At 38.7% G+C, this 17,305-nt stretch overlaps 1 protein-coding gene across 1 annotated transcript; it reads left to right on the forward strand.

The window, feature by feature from the left end:
* The first annotated feature begins 908 nt into the window (after window positions 1–908).
* Window positions 909–7,854, forward strand: pi15a (peptidase inhibitor 15a). The gene is made up of 6 exons (XM_048175331.1): window positions 909–1,461; window positions 1,935–2,266; window positions 3,011–3,129; window positions 3,269–3,401; window positions 4,686–4,801; window positions 5,297–7,854. Exons 2-6 carry the CDS (start codon window positions 1,988–1,990, stop codon window positions 5,430–5,432), a joined length of 783 nt encoding a protein of 260 aa, XP_048031288.1. The 5' UTR covers window positions 909–1,461; window positions 1,935–1,987; the 3' UTR covers window positions 5,433–7,854.
* Window positions 7,855–17,305: the final 9,451 nt, after the last annotated feature.

Raw genomic sequence — 17,305 nt, forward strand, 5'->3', positions numbered from 1 at the left:
AGTGGACTTCAATGGAGCCCAAACGGTTGAAGGTAAAAAAAAAAATTACAGTTTGCAGCGATCCCAGATGAGAAATAAGGGTCTTATCTAGAGAAACCATCACTCATTTTCTAAAAAAAAAAAAAAAGAAAGAAAGGAAGAAAGAAAGAAATTGTATAAGTTTTAACCATAAATGCTCATCTTGAACTAGCTCTCTTCTTCTTCTTCTTCTCTATTAGAATTCTGGCAGTGTAGACACTGCTAAGTGTATTACTGCCCTCCACAGGTCAAAGTTTGAACTAAATTGTCGTATACAATATGCTAGTGCAAGTATATAAAAATTAGTTCAAACTTTAACCTGAGGAGGGCAGTAATACACTTAGCAGCGTCTACACTGCCTGAATTCTAATGGAGAAGCTAGTTCAAGATGAGCATTTATTGTTAAAACATATGTAAGTTTTTTTGTTTTTTTGTTTTTTTTTTAGAAAATTAGTGATCGTTTCTCTAGATAAGACCCTTATTTCTCATCTGGGATCGCTGTAAACTGTAATTTTGACCTTCAAACGTTTGGGCTCCATTGAAGTCCACTATTTGGAGAAAAATCCTGGAATGTTTTCATCAAAAACCTTAATTTCTTTTCGAATGAAGAAAGAAAGACATGATCATTTTGGATGACAAAGTGAACAAATCCTGAGTATAGAATCATTCATTCAATCAATTTGTTTAAAACCAGTAAATCATTCAGAAACGCAACAAATGATACAAATGAGTTATTGAATAATTCACTCAAGTGATTTGTTCAAAAATGCTGAATCATGCAATAACGAAACAAGTAATAAATAATTGCCAATAGGGTGGTAGGTTGCACAAAAGCACTTTGTTCTAGACAATAATTTACAGGGATAAACTGTAGATTTCTAAACGACTGTAATTTGAAGTAAATTAATATGGGGCTATCCGGCACTAACAGTTACAGATTTTTACACAAAATTAGTTACAACACTCCCTGGTTTAATACTCATATATTTGTTAATTTGGAACCTCTTTATTGGCCGTTGCAATGGACTAAGCTGCATTTTGGGGTCACGGGAATATTCACTTGCTTATCTTATGTTTTCTTTTCTACTCACGCCAGCTGTGCAAACTAAAAGCAGATGTTTTGATTAAGCCTGCTTGGAACTGCCATGAAATGGATAAAAGAAACGCAGTATTACGTCTCAGATGATGTCACGTTTCAGGTGACGAATGGGGCGGAACCCCGCGCACCTTCAAAGCCGGAACACTTCCTGAACCGGTACCTCAGCCGTATATAAAACCGCAGCGCTTCTCAGCAGGGAGAGGGAGAGAGAGAGAGAGAGAGAGAGCGAGAAAGAGCAAGAGCTCGCGAGTTCACAAAGACTTAAGACAAAGCTACTACTGGACAGACTCAGGCAAATAGGAGACGTGTTTATATCCACAGGCTGCTCTAGCATCTCTGAGAAGGTAGGGACATTTGTGTTTACAAGCTATCTTTTATTTAATTAGATTGTGTGTTGGTTTATTGTTGTATAGCGTGTAGACAAATGTCTGCATGCTCAATGTTGAATAAAGTTGAGTCTCGTTTTATTTAAAGCATTTTAATTACATTTAGTGTCAATGCTAAAACGTTTTGTTAAAGTCAAAACAAGTTAATATGAAATTGATACCTATATATATATATATATATATATATATATATATATATATATATATATATATATATATATATATAAGTTCATTGCACTTTTACAACCAATGTGAATTTAATTCTAAAATTCTGAAAACTGATACATTTAAATAGAAATGATTATTCTGACAAGTTAGAAGAAAAGATGTTATATTGATAAATGCTTTTTTCAATGTTGTCTCATGGTACAGTGAAGGTCAGTTGATATAAATGTGTTCTCTAATAAATGGGAATCAATTGTGTTTCACAGGCAGATACTGAAAAAAGGAATAGAAACCTCTCACCACATCTCAGCCATAAATCATGAATGAAAACCGTTTGGCTATCGACATTCTGCTCTTGTGTATATCCTGTGGAGCAAGTGCACTGGCAGCCTTCAATCCCACTGCCTCTTCATCTCTGCCAGCAACCAATTTCACTGATATTGGCTCTGCGCCTCCGAAATATCTCACAGAGGCCGCAAACCTTCCTAAAACCAGACGGAAACGTTATATTTCCCAGAACGATATGCTCACTATTCTTGATTACCATAATAAAGTTAGAGGGAAAGTTTTCCCTCCAGCCTCAAACATGGAATATATGGTAAGTCACTTATAATAATTACCATTTGTTTTTAAATAAGTAGCCTGTGATACAATCAGGAACAGTTTGAAATTTTGAAAAAAATGTTTGAACTTTTGCTCTACACCCTTATGGCAGTTCATCGGGTTCAGTTGTTTTATTTATTTAATTGTATAATTACCTGGCATTTTGCCTGGAAAGCACATTGCTGCTGTTGTAGTTGGACACGTGAACGCTGCACATGTAACTGCGCTCATCACAGGATGCAGGAATGACAAACTTCTCTGTGTCCATTTGGCACCAGCAGCTGTTGAGCAGATTTAATTGGCTCAGACCACCAGAGTAGATCCTTTCCAGCATTATCAGTGTGCTAAGACTACAGCTAAGCACTAAAATACTTCCAAAAGTGCACAGTCATGAGAAATGCTGTATTAAATATGTTTCAATAGATCTAAATGTTTTTTGTTTGTTTTTTATAACTAATTCTCTGATTTTACCTTGATTAAACGGGCAAAGATTATGTAATGGTCTGTATGTTAAATAGTTTAGCTATATTTTCCAGTATAAAATGGGTATCCATGTTTTATGACTTAACTCACTTAGGAATCTATCAAATCTGTGTTAATGTTTGGAATTTTCCTTTTAATCTTCCTTTTATGGACAGAATTTATCTGTGGAAATCCATCATGCTTAATTTAAAAAATAAATTTTAAAATAAATTAATTTTATTTTAGCAGACTTATGAAAGTGTATTTCATGTCTCAGGTCTGGGATGACACTCTTGCAAAAACAGCTGAGCAGTGGGCGTCTACGTGCATTTGGGAGCATGGTCCTCGCAGTCTTCTTAGATTTCTGGGTCAGAACCTTTCAGTTCGAACAGGAAGGTATGCATCTCCACCCTCAGTCCCAGTATGTGATCACTGATGCTTTTACTGTAGCAATAGACATTTTGGCCTGAAAGCCCAAGCTAAGCACTTTATCACACCATAATGAGATTTAGTGCTATGCTTGGATTGTTTACAGGTACAGATCCATTTTGCAGCTGGTGAAGCCCTGGCATGATGAAGTGAAGGACTATTCTTTTCCCTATCCTCGAGACTGCAATCCCAGATGTCCTCTTAAGTGCTATGGGCCTATGTGCACTCATTATACACAAGTGAGTTGATTTAAGATGGTCTTCATGAAGTGAATTTCTTCATCTATAATACCATTCACAGTTTGGGGTCAGTAAGATTATGTGTCAATTTTTTTTGTCCAAATGCCATAATAATAATAATAATAATAATAATAATAATAAACAAAGATATGACATCCAAAAGTATGTAAGGTAGTACCAACTAGGTCTTTTATTGAATCCAAAAGGTTTTAATTATATTTTGCTACATATAAAGCTATATTAAAGATTTTGAAGTTTCAAAAGGTCATTCGGTTTAACCGTCCAAAGTCCAATACTTCATTTCATTTGTGCTTAAAATATCTTAAAATGTAATAAATGTATACATTTTTTATTCTGGCATGATTTTATAAACATCATATATCAACATAGTGCAAAATGGTATTAAGATTATGTGTAGAAAGAAAGTCTGGAAAAATGAATTTCATTGATGTCATTCGGAGTAACCAATATAAAGGAACCATTTTGGATCAAGTCATGCAGTCAATATCATGTGACAGGATGTGACATCATTCAGACACCTGCAAAGGACCACATGGTCATGAAGTAAAATTACTAACTCTCTCTTAACTATTTGAAAAATTAATGTTTTCACTTGCTCATACGCACGTCCCGAAACATCAGGTCATTTGGTACAACCGCTATAAAACATGGAAAATGTAATATTTTAAAAACTTACTAAATATAAAATGTTTGATTGTCCTTTTGCTAGCTAGCTAGATATCAGCCTGTTAGCATTGTTTGAAAATATCGTCATTCGGTATAACCAAAAGTGTCATTCGGTAAAACCGACTTTTTTTTTTTTTTTTTTTTTTTTTTCTTTCAAAGAAATGAATACTTTTATTCAGCAAGGATGCATGCAATAGATCAAAAGTGACAGTAAAGACATTTATAATGTTACATAGGATTTTTATTTCAAATATCAAAAATATTAAGCAGCACGACTTTTTTTTTTTTAAACATTGATAACAATGGAAAGTGCTTCTTGAGCACCAAATCAGCAGATTAAAATGATTTCTGAAGGATCATATGACACTGAAGACAGGAGTAATGGCTGCTGAAAATTCAAATTGTATTACAATATAAAATATATTTAAAAAAAAAAGAAAACTGTTATATATTTCATAATTTTTGATCAAATAAATTCAGCCTTGGTGAACATAAGAGACTTCTTTCAAAAACATCTTACCGACCCCAAACGTCTGAACGGCAGTGTTTATCATTCTCATTTGACCATTGCTCACTTGTTGCTTACGTTTTCACCAGATGGTGTGGGCAACCTCAAATAAAGTAGGATGTGCCATCAACACTTGCCATAATATGAATGTTTGGGGCTCAGTATGGAAGAGGGCAACATACTTGGTGTGCAATTATTCTCCAAAGTAAGTATGCTTTCTGTGCTATAGCTTAGCTAAACTCAAGAATGAAAATCTTCAGTAACATAATTAGGCTGAGCTAGCAATTTGACACTCCTCTGTTAAAAACATTTTTTGACATGGACATCCAAGGGGCTTTCTGGTTCAAAGAACTAGACGACCTCTCGCATTCCTGCTGCATGTGGAATTTTAGTGGAATTCTGCCTCTAATTCCAGAATCAAAGCACCATGATCTTGTGTGGCTGGTGACTTGTGACTGACTTGGGACCCCCTTCTTAGTTATTTTTAAACTCTAGTAAAGACCCGACTTGCTATCTGAGAACTAGTTAAAGTAGATCCGGATTGATTTAAAGCATGTCTTCTCATAGAACCAACACAGAATCACAGTTAAAATGGAAATTAGTTATTGTATGCTTCATGTCACAGGTAATTTCAAACAGTTTAGTCTAATATATCTCATTGGTGTGTCATTGACAATGTTATTTCTATTGTTGTTTACAGGGGGAACTGGATTGGTGAGGCCCCGTATAAAGTAGGTGTACCTTGTTCCATGTGCCCTCCGAGCTATGGAGGATCATGCAGTAACAACATGTGCTTTCCTGCCGTGAACTCAAATTACCTGCACTGGTTCAAATGAACACAGACAGAATGTACATGCCCCATCACAGAGACACTGTCCCTCGTGGGAATTTGCACAACATTCCTGCATCACCCTGTTTTTTATATATATATATATATATATATATATATATATATATCTCTAGGGCCATATAGGACCATGGATTGCAAGGCAGCAAGTTTTTAAAGACATGTACATAACTTATTTTTCAGTGTTTATACCATTATATTGTATTGTGTATGTACCCATTTATAGGAAATAGTTTATTTCCTGAGAGGGACTCTACTGTGATCTGTCAAGTCATGATTGGTGCTTACAGTATTTAACCGTAACTGTATTCCAAGAACGTAATGTGCAGTTGCCAAAATTCCCATCAGGCCTTGTTAGCAAGTCTAACATTGCACAATGACTGTAGTCCCAGACTGGTCTTAAAGGGATAGTTCACCCAAAAATGAAAATTCTGACAGAATTTACTCCCCTTCAAGAGTCGTTTCAAACTCTTATGGCTTTCTTTCATCTGTGGCCATTTTGAAGACTTTTTTTCAGCTGTTTTTGTCTATATTAAGGGAGTCAGAACAAATTGTACACCTTAAACCGTATTCAGTATGCAGAAGATATTCTGTTATGATAGACTCATTCTAATGTCTTTCCAAACCTGTATGACTTCCTTTCTTCTGCAGAACACAAAAAAAAAGAAAATAATGTTGATAATGGGAACCGAAACTACTACTACTTTTATGTCCAACATAAAGCCAGGAACACACCAAGCCGACGCCGATGTACTAGTGGCGACGAAAGCAGACTGCGGGGTTGGCTCATGTCGGCAGCGTCTGGGTCCAAAGTTGCCCTGAAACACCAAACCGACGCTCAACACCCGATGGCCAAGTAGCACGTCCGTTCTGCGCCTGCGTAAGAAGAAATGCTTTTCCGTACCAGCAGGTGGCAGTAGCTGAACAGCCAATCAGAATGATCAGATGGCCTGACTGACCGACAAGCTCTGACTTTGATTCAACATGTCAAATCGGCCGAAAAAAGCCGAAGAGGACCAACTTCAGCCGACGGTGCGGAACACGCTGAGGAAAATTTAGTCGGCCGACGAACAAAAACTACTCGAAGGCTGACCGTCGGCTTGGAGTGTTCCAGGCTTTAGAAACAAAGTCATACAGGTTTGTAACGACATGGGGATAAGTAAATAATGACAGAATTGTCATTTTAGCATGAACTATCCCTTTAAATCAGGGGTGTCCAATCCTGCTGCTGGAGAGCTACCATCCTGCAGATTTCAGTTCTAACCCCAATCAGACACACCTGAACCAGCTAATCAAGGTGTTCAGGGTCGCTTGATAATTACAGACAGATGTGCTGGAGCAGGGTTGGAACTAAAGTCTGCAGGACGGTAGCAGGGTTGGACACCCCTGCTTTAAATCATATGATGTCATATCAATTAACCCTGGCGGTTTTGGTGCTTCAGAAGAAAAGTTAAGCTAGCTCTTCCTGAACTGGGACACAACAGAACTTCACTGGTTTGAATACACTCACTGGCATTCTTCGTTATGCTTTGCTTTGGGTCTTCCCTCTTGGAAGGCCTCCACATGCTTAAAGCCTACAAGCGTGTGCTTGGGGCTTAGAAATCATGGATTAGGCATAGTTTGGAAAAACCTCTGCATTTTGCAACCCCAGAAAGAACATTTAGTGAGATGGCTAATCATGCTGTACCCTCATGAAATGTTGAGGCGGATTAACATGGAAACATGTTTGATGTGTAAGTGCACCTTATAATGTGTGTTTTTTTGTTTTTTAAAATGTATTGTTATTTTGAAGGCTGTCATTATTTGTGATTTTTTTACCATTTGTACATACATTTACTATGGATTCAGCAGTACAGTCTCTACAATGCATGCATAACAGTGGCATGCTATTGCATTGTATTGTGTTAATTTGTATTTTTTCTTTTTTCTTTTTTTTTTTTCACACAAGCACTTAGGGAAATCTACCAGGCACTGCTCTGCATATGGAGGGGATAGAAAGGGCTATTTATCCCTTCTCCTCCATATATTCATAATGTTCAACATGACTTCATTTATGGAAATGGTATTTTCTGCTAAATTCAGTTCTGTATATGATTTTTAATGATGTCATAGACTGCATCTCTTATTGTGTTAATGTGTATTTGTAGACCTCTGAAAACTAGTTCTGGTGCTGGATTTAATGAGCATAATGTAAATGTGTGTATTTGCACCTATTGTTAAGATTCAATATACCTAAATGACAACTGTATTTCATTAACAATTTATTTATCATCTGAAATAAGCTGTACATAACCATTTTTTTTTTTTAATACAAATCTTTTTTTAATATAAATTTTGTTATTTAAACCTGTCATTTTGTGCCTCATTGCAAAGCAACAGAGTTCAAAGGTTTTGGGTCAGTAAGATTTTAAAAAACTAATACTTTTTTTTTTAAGCATGGGCCCATTAAATTGATCAAAAGTGGCATTGGGGTTTGTTCACACTTGTCATGTTTGGTTCGATTAAAACGAACCCTGGTGCGATTGCTCGGATAGTGCGGTTCATTTGAACATATGTGAACGCTGCCATCCGAACCCTGGTGCGGACCGAGACCGCTGAAAAGATGGGTCTCGGTCCGCTTCCAAACGAACTCTGGTGCGGTTCGAATGATATATGAACGCAACACGGACCAAAGACATGTAACCGAACCAAAAACAGGAAGACGAGACCCTAAAAAGGACAAAATCCTCACGCATGTCGGTTTTTCTTGTCATAGTCGCGAGTTTGCCCAGCAGGCATCAGACGCGCATCTCCATGCAGCAGATCATTAGTGTGTGTGACGGATAGATTCCCGCCGGTGTTTTGACTACTTTACACATTTTATAAGCTCTTCACGAGTTCCCAGCTGGCCAAAATACCATCACATGCAGGCTACGCACAGCTACGCACACACAACGAGCGCATTTACCTCAGAAAACGGCATTGTTTTGGATGTTCGGTAAGTTCCGTCTCAAAATAGGCAATACGTCATAAAATACGACCAATCACGTTGTGAATGTATCCCTATGCCTTAAGGTTCAGTATCTTTTGGTTCGGTGATAAAATTGCCAATGTGAACGCTAACCGGACCAGGACTACATGTTTTTTTTTCTTCTTTGGTCCGGACCAAATGAATCAGACGAACCGAACTACAAGTGTGAACGCACCCTTAAAGACATTTATGCTGTTACTAAATATTTCTATTTCAAATAAATGCTGTTCTTATGAGCTTTCTATTCTATTTTCTGAAGGATCATGTGACACTGAAGACTGGAGTAATGATGCTGAAAATTCAGCTTTACATCACTAGAATAAATTTAAAATATACAGTATGAAAATAGTGTTTTAAAATTCTAATATTACACAGCATTACTGATTTCTTGTACCAATCTTGTACCGTTTGGAACCACCAATTAATGTGGTTCCAAACGTAGGTTCGGGAGGAGCCTAAACATTCAGTCTTGTCAATCATCATTACGGGCGATTACGAGGATCTATTTCTCTTATTTTCCCTCTATGCAGTACTGTTGGGGGTTTATCTCGGAGCTCAAGCTGAGCCTTGGGTTTGAGCCTCCTTTGAGGACAGCAAGCCAAGTTTGTTTTACCATTAACCATTCAGACTTGAATGGGCAGGCGAACTTGTGAAGCAACAGATTTTATGGTGAGAGACTTGAATCAAGATTAGATGTTGAAAGAGACATCACCAGTGCTGGTTGAGGGTTGAAATGATTTTGGACTTTGGCCCACAAGCAAAAGAAAATACATTCAAACCAGAAAATGTATTATTATTTGAAGTATATGTAAGTATAAACAATACCACCACCCTTGCTGACTGTTTAAATTAATGATATTAATGATACTTTTTAATCAGACTGCTTGCTGATGTATTTTGTATTGTTGAATAAAGCTGAAAACCAATGTTTTTTTTTTTCTTTAATTGTATGAATCAGTCCCTTATTCCCTCCTTTTTTTGCCCTCTGTCAAACTGTCCGATTCTCGTTTTCTTCTCTTTGTTTTTTGCACGGAAACAGATAGTGCTGATAGTGATTATGGGATCTTTTGAGAAACTCTTTCTCATCCCTGTTCCTTTTGATGCTCCGTTTACAATTTCACTAAGCATTGTAATTGTAAGACCACTTCCTTGATATGAAAACTGGTTACAATTATATCTTGATAAGAAAACGTTGACTTTGGCCCAGCTGATACTCGTCTTCTACACAAACAATATGTATATGATCTTACTTAGAGGGGCCTGTAGCGGAGCAAATGAAACCGATGAACTCTGTGAAAGTTACAGGCTCCACCTCATGCACTCATTTGGGAAAGGGTGGGGCGAGCAGGCAGACAGACTCTCACCACTACCAAATTCAGCAGATTTGGGAGAAGTATGCAGATATCACAGGGAAATATAATGCCATAAATGTTTTGATCTATTGGACAGACACAGCTGTTCCTGTACAGACTTCCAGCTGTGAGAAGAGGCAAAATCCTGCCAATGCCGTACAAAGAATAACAGGCCATCATACTTTTTTTTTTTTTTTTTTTTTTAAACCTTATGGTATGCAGTAGCTGTGCAAAAAAATATGCCAAAACATTAAAAAGGTAGTGTTTCACAGGAAGGATGAAGTGGGTGTACAGTAATTCTGAATGGACAGGCTACATCAGCACCAAAAAAACGGACTCTGTTTTTGTACCTTTCTTAATGGTCTTATTGTGCACGATTCATTGGTGCGTGTTTTTCAAAATAAAAATGTGTTATCTTCATAATCTTTAATCAAAATTTAATAACTTGCACTTCCTCTCGAGCGACTTTCCTTTCCCACTAACGTCAATCTGACGGCATGGACAGGGAAATTAGCCAAACATTTCATCCGCTTCTACCTATTTGCAGTGACGACCACGTCAAACTAGTGTAGCAAAACAGAAATGGTGACAGTACATTTTCACCCCAAAACTAAACTCTGATCCGCTTCCTTTACTGGCCTGCTGCCTTTTTTGCAGGTCATTATAATACCCCTTTCATGATTCAGTAAATTTCCGAAGGATAAAATGAAATTACACTGAACAAAATTATAAACGCAACACTTTTGTTTTTGCCCCCATTTTTCATGAGCTGAACTCAAAGATCTAAGACTTTTTCTATGTACACAAAAGGCCTATTTCTCTCAAATATTGTTCACAAATCTGTCTAAATCAGTGTTAGTGAGCACTTCTCCTTTGCTGAGATAATCCATCCACATCACAGGTGTGGCATATCAAGATGCTGATTAGACAGCATGATTATTGCACAGGTGTGCCTTAGGCTGGCTACAATAAAAGGCCACTCTAAAATGTGCAGTTTTACTGTATTGGGGGGGTCTGAAAACCAGTCAGTATCTGGTGTGACCACCATTTGCCTCACGCAGTGCAACACATCTCCTTCGAGTTTATCAGGTTGTTGATTGTGGCCTGTGGAATGTTGGTCCACTCCTCTTCAATGGCTGTGCGAAGTTGCTGGATATTGTCAGGAACTGGAACATGCTGTCATATACGCTGATCCAGAGCATCCCAAATGCTCAGTGGGTGACATGTCCGGTGAGTATGCTGGCTATGCAAGAACTGGGATGTTTTCAGCTTCCAGGAATTGTGTACTTGCAACAAGGGGCCGTGCATTATCATGCTGCAACATGAGGTGATGGTCGTGGATGAATGGCACAACAATGGGCCTCAGGATTTCGTCACGGTATCTCTGTGCATTCAAAATGCCATCAATAAAATGCACCTGTGTTCGTTGTCCATAACATACGCCTGCCCATACCATAACCACCATGGGCCACTCGATCCACAATGTTGACATCAGCAAACCGCTCACCCACACGACGCCATACACGCTGTCTGCCATCTGCCCTCTACAGTGAAAACCGGGATTCATCCGTGAAGAGAACACCTCTCAAAAGTGCCAGATGCCATCGAATGTGAGCATTTGCCCACTCAAGTCGGTTACAACGACGAACTGCAGTCAGGTCGAGACCCCGATGAGGACGACGGGCATGCAGATGAGCTTCCCTGAGACGGTTTCTGACAGTTTGTGCAGAAATTCTTTGGTTATGCAAACCGATTGTTGCAGCAGCTGTCCGGGTGGCTGGTCTCAGACGATCTTGGAGGTGAAGATGCTGAATGTGGAGGTCCTGGGCTGGTGTGGTTACACGTGGTCTGCGGTTGTGAGGCCGGTTGGATGTACTGGCAAATTCTCTGAAACGCCTTTGGAGACGGCTTATGGTAGAGAAATGAACATTCAATTCAAGGGCAACAGCTCTGGTGGACATTCCTGCAGTTAGCAAGCCAATTGCACGCTCCCTCAAAACTTGCGACATCTGTGGCATTGTGCTGTGTGATAAAACTGCACATTTTAGAGTGGTCTTTTATTGTGGCCAGCCTAAGGCACACCTGTGCAATAATCATGCTGTCTAATCAGCATCTTGATATGCCACACCTATGAGGTGGATGGATTATCTCCTCAAAGAAGAAGTGCTCACTAACACAGATTTAGACAGATTTGTGAACAATATTTGAGAGAAATAGGCCTTTTGTGTACATAGAAAAAGTCTTAGATCTTTGAGTTCAGCTCATGAAAAATGGAGGCAAAAACAAAAGTGTTGTGTTTATAATTTTGTTCAGTGTAGACAGATAGATAGATAGATTCTGAAATTTACATCAATGCTATTTGTTTTGTACTGATAGGTCCCTTAACATGCAGTCTGCAAGCAGTCACGTCATTACTGCAAGGCAGAAGCTGATTGGCCTCTGCTGATCCTGCAGCCAATGAGATTGCTTGCTCAACATTTAAATAGTCTAGTTCAGTGTTTGCTTCAGGCTAGTCCTTTCTAGCGTTGCAAATAGAAATGGGAGAAATGCCACTGGACATAAGAAGGAAGCAGTTGATAGCTAACTATTGGGCTAATTTGCAGGGGAACAATGATGAACACCCTACAAAAGGGGTGCTAAAAGTGTGTTGGGAATAGGGGAAATGTAAATAAGATAACTTTGGATGAATAGGAAACGAAATGGTAAAAGTGATTGGGGTGCATGATATGAAGGTTAGCCTTACAGTGGTATACCCGGCAATGGCTCCATGGAAGATGGTATGTCCTGAAGTAGATTGGAAATTGTTAAAGATAAAACAAGAGGCAAATATTGATTTGGCAGATGCTTTTAATGTCCTTTTAATAAAAAAAATATAAAGATGTTATGCAGATATACACTGATGGAACAAAGAAACCAGAGACAGGATTTGGTGTGGTAATTCCAGAGAAAGGGATAGAAATTAATACAAGGAAATTAAATAATTAAGGAGTGTATACAGTAGAGATGGTAGCAATTTTGGTTACTCTGAGATGAGTGGAAAAATCTAAAAAAGACAAAGCTGTCATTTGTTCAGACTCTTCATCAGCCCTAGTAAGCCTAAGATCGTTTCGATCCAAAAGTTAACAAGATATATTATTTTAAGTACTTCAACCTGTAACAAGGATAATAAAGCAGGAAGGCCAGGTTAAATTCCTGTGGGTACCAGCACATGTGGGAGTGAAGAGAAATTAGAGTGCTGATGAGGTGACAAAAAAAAAAAATATTAAAGAGATAGTTCACCCAAAAATGAAAATGATTCCATGATTTACACAATGCGTTCTTACACGTTGTTGTGTAGAACGTCATGGCATTGTGTACTACATTGCGGAAGTTAATGCTTTTTGGACGAACACTATATTGTCAAAAGTATTGGGACACCCCTCCAAATCATTGAATTCAGGTGTTCCAATCACTTCCATGGCCACAGGTGTATAAAATCAAGCACCTAGGCATGCAGACTGCTTCTACAAACTTTTGTGAAAGAATGGGTTGCTCTCAGGAGCTCAGTGAATTCAAGAGTGGTACCGTGATAGGTTGCCACCTGTGAAATAAGTCCATTCGTGAAATTTCCTCACTACTAAATATTCCACGGTCAACTGTTAGTGGAATCATAACAAAGTGGAAGCAATTGGGAACAACAGAAACAGAAACAGATCACGTAAAATCACAGAGCAGGGTCAGCGCATGCTGAGGCGCACAGTTTGCAGAAGTCACCAACTTTCTGCAGAGTCAATAGCTACAGACCTCCAAACTTCGTGTGGCCTTCAGATTAGCTCAAGAACTCAAGCGTGTAGAGCGCTTCATGGAATGGGTTTCCATGGCCGAGCAGCTGCATCCAAGCCTTACATCACCAAGTGCAATGCAAAGCGTCGGATGCAGTGGTGTAATGCACACCGCCACTGGACTCTAGCAGTGGAGACGTGTTCTCTGGAGTGACGAATCATGCTTCTCTGTCTGGAAATCCGATGGAAGAGTCTGGGTTTGATGGTTGCCAGGAGAATGGTACTAGCCTGACATGCAGTGAAAGGAACACTTAATGCTTCAGCATACCAAGACATTTTGGACAATTTCATGCTCCCAACTTTGTGGGAACAGTTTAGGGATAGCCCCTTTCTGTTCCAATATGACTGCACACCAGTGCACAAAGCAAGGTCCATAAAGACATGGATAAGCGAGTTTGGTGTGGAGGAACTTGACTGGTCTGCACAGAGTCCTGACCTCAACCCGATAGAACACCTTTGGGATGAATTAGAGCAGAGACTGCGAGCCAGGCCTTCTCGCCAAAATCACTGCCTGACCTCACAAATGCGCTTCTTGAACAATGGTCAAAAATTCCCATAAACACACTCCTAAACCTTGTGGAAATCCTTCCCAGAAGAGTTGAGGCTGTTATAGCTGCAAAGGGTGGGCCAACTTTATATTAAACCCTACGGATTAAGAATGGGATGTCATTAAAGTTCATGTGCACGTAAAGGCAGGCATCCCAAAACTTTTGGCAATATAGTGTATATCAAATGCACATGGCTGTTACGCCAGAAGCTTTTTATTTTACTTGTCTTACACAAACGCATCAATTCACTTCAGAAGGCCTTTATTAACCCCCTGGAGTCATATGGAATCTTCTTTTAGCGCTCCGAACCGCTGATTTGGGGTACCACTCACAACCATTATTAACCTTGGAGGACTAAGGATATTTTTAAATATATCTCCAATTGTGTTTGTCTGAAAGAAGATAGTCATATACACCTAGGATGGCTTGAGGGTGACTAAATCATGGAATAATTTTCATTTTTGGGTGAACTATCCCTTTAATGAAAGCAAATGTTGAGATGCAAATACGAATTAGTAAAGGGAGATGAAATGTATAATCTGGGGAAAAATTTAACAAATGTGGCAAGATGGGTGAGATGGAGAGGAGAAGGGCAGACATTTATATCATATCCAAAAGAATATCAAAGTGAGTAGGCAGTGGAGACAGAAGAGAGGAAGTAAAGCTGACAAGGTTAGGTTGGGACATTGTGTTTTAAATAAATCATTAAAAATGGTAGGGAAACATGAGTCAGGCTAGTGTGAGGAGTGTCAGGAAGAGGAGTCAGTAAATCATGTAATTTTGAATTGCAGGAAATATATGTGATAGAGCGAGGGGTAATGAAAACTAACCTTAATAAATTAGGAATATGAGAGTTCAATTTAAAGGCAGCTTTGGAGATGAGTATGAGAATGGAGGTTAGAGAACTGATCAACTTTTTGAGGGAAATGGCTTTTTCACAGGATATGATGGTATGTGTTTTTTTTTCCTTCCCTTTATCCCCTTCCCTCACCAAAGAAAGAGTTAGATTGTAAACCATGAAATCTGATCCACACTCCAACGCAGAGGGTGGTGGTAATGCACCAAAACGTTGGATGCCAACCACTGTTAAAAAAGAAGAAGTAGTAGTCCTTTCTATGAAATGCACCTTCTTAAAGGGTTAGTTCACCCAAAAATGAAAATAATGTCATTTATTACTCACCCTCATGCCGTTCCACACCTGTAAGACCTTCGTTAATCTTCAGAACACAAATTAAGATATTTTTGTTGAATTCCGATGGCTCAGTGAGGCCTCCATAGCCAGCAATGACATTTCCTTTCTCAAGATCCATAAAGGTACTAAAAACATATTTAAATTGGTTCATGTGAGTACAGTGGTTCAATATTAATATTATAAAGCGATGAGAATATTTTTGGTGCGCCAAAAAAACAAAATAACGACTTACTTAGTGATGGCCGATTTCAAAACACTGCTTCAGGAAGCTTTGGAGCATAATGAATCAGCGTATCGAATCATGATTTGGATCGCGTGTCAAACCGCCAAACTGCTGAAATCACGTGACTTTGGCGCTCCGAACCGCTGATTCGACACGCTGATTCATAACACTCCGAAGCTTCCTGAAGCAGTGTTTTGAAATCATCCATCATTATATAAGTTGTTTTTTTTGGCGAACCAAAAATATTCCCGTCGCTTTATAATATTAATATTGAACCACTGTACTCACATGAACTGATTTAAATATGTTTTTAGTACCTTTATGGATCTTGAGAGAGAAAATGTCATTGCACCCTATGCAGGCCTCAACAAAAATTCTCAATTTGCGTTCCGAAGATTAACGAAGGTCTTACGGGTGTGGAACGGCATGAGGGTGAGTAATAAATGACATAATTTTCATTTTTGGGTGAACTAACCCTTTAAGATACGCGAACGATCTTTTATTATCCCAAATCACTCAAAAATGTTGCATGGTCTGTCTGCATTTATCAGTTCATTAATGAAGCAAGACACATTTTATGTTTTACAAGTTGTGTATAATGAATAATTAAGCATACAAGCAAGCTAGTATGAGAATGCATTTGAGTCAACAACAGCAGCAACAGTAAATACACATTTAAAATCATGTTTGATGTTTTGCAAGTTGCGAATGAGGCAAGGAGTGAATGATTTAGCATAAGCAATGCTAGCATGACAGCATGCATTTTGAGTCAACTATAACAGCAACAGCAAAGACAGATTTACCGTGAGGTTACAGGCAAGCATAGCTTGCATGGAAACCCATTTTGGTTACACTTTATTTTGATGGTCCCCTTGAGACATTCTGTTGACTATAAGAAATGTTGCATCTACATGTCAATTAACTCTCATGAGAGTATTATATCATAGAGACTTTTAGGGTTAGGGTTAGTAGAATAAGTTGACATGTAGTTGCAAAGTTACTTATAGTCAATAGAATGTCTGTTGAGGACCATAAAAATAAAGTGTTAGCAGATATTAAGCAGAAGGTCTATTAATACTCTAATAATCCAATGAGATTTAATTGACAGGTAGGTGCAATATTACTTATAGTCAATAGAATGTCTAAAGCCGAATTCAGACTGCACGATTTTCAAAGTAGTCGGGTCATTGTTCTTTTCACACTGCATGACTACCTTGGCCAGCATTCAGTCGCTGCTGTGTTCACACTGCACAATGGATCGGCGACAGAGAGTTTCACACTGCATGACTTTACAATAGGAAGAATCGCCGACAAGGAAACAACGCGATATCACGCGTGCAAGACCGGAGTTCTCACGTGAGACTGGGATTATTATTAAAAATGGTAACCCGCAAGAAGCTTTCAATACGAATTATCTGTGCGCTGATTTGCAGCGAAAACAAGAAAAAGAAAAGAAGAATATGAAACGAAGCCATGCTTGCTGATATTGTGGTCTATAACTTCTCCCCGAACTCCCTGCTGCTCTGTATCTTGCTCTCTCATTGGCTGTCGGTCATCGGCGATGTAGTTTTCAGTCAGAACACTTTTCACACAGCAGGATTTTGAACCGCCGACAGGTCCAGATATTTAGCATGCTAAATATCTCACGGGCATCGGCGACTTGTCGGCGATTCTCTCAGATCGTATCTTTGCTCATTCACACTGCGTGATTGTCAC

This window comes from Megalobrama amblycephala, linkage group LG22 (assembly GCF_018812025.1).
Source record: "Megalobrama amblycephala isolate DHTTF-2021 linkage group LG22, ASM1881202v1, whole genome shotgun sequence".
NCBI classification, from domain to species: Eukaryota; Metazoa; Chordata; class Actinopteri; order Cypriniformes; family Xenocyprididae; genus Megalobrama; species Megalobrama amblycephala.

Bases quoted from the DNA above. Each gene is read 5' to 3' on its own strand.
- pi15a (XM_048175331.1), top strand. From the start codon at position 1,988: ATGAATGAAAACCGTTTGGCTATCGACATTCTGCTCTTGTGTATATCC. The intron at 2,267-3,010 runs GTAAGTCACTTA...TTCATGTCTCAG, and splicing joins CCTCAAACATGGAATATATG to GTCTGGGATGACACTCTTGC. The intron at 3,402-4,685 runs GTGAGTTGATTT...CGTTTTCACCAG, and splicing joins TGTGCACTCATTATACACAA to ATGGTGTGGGCAACCTCAAA.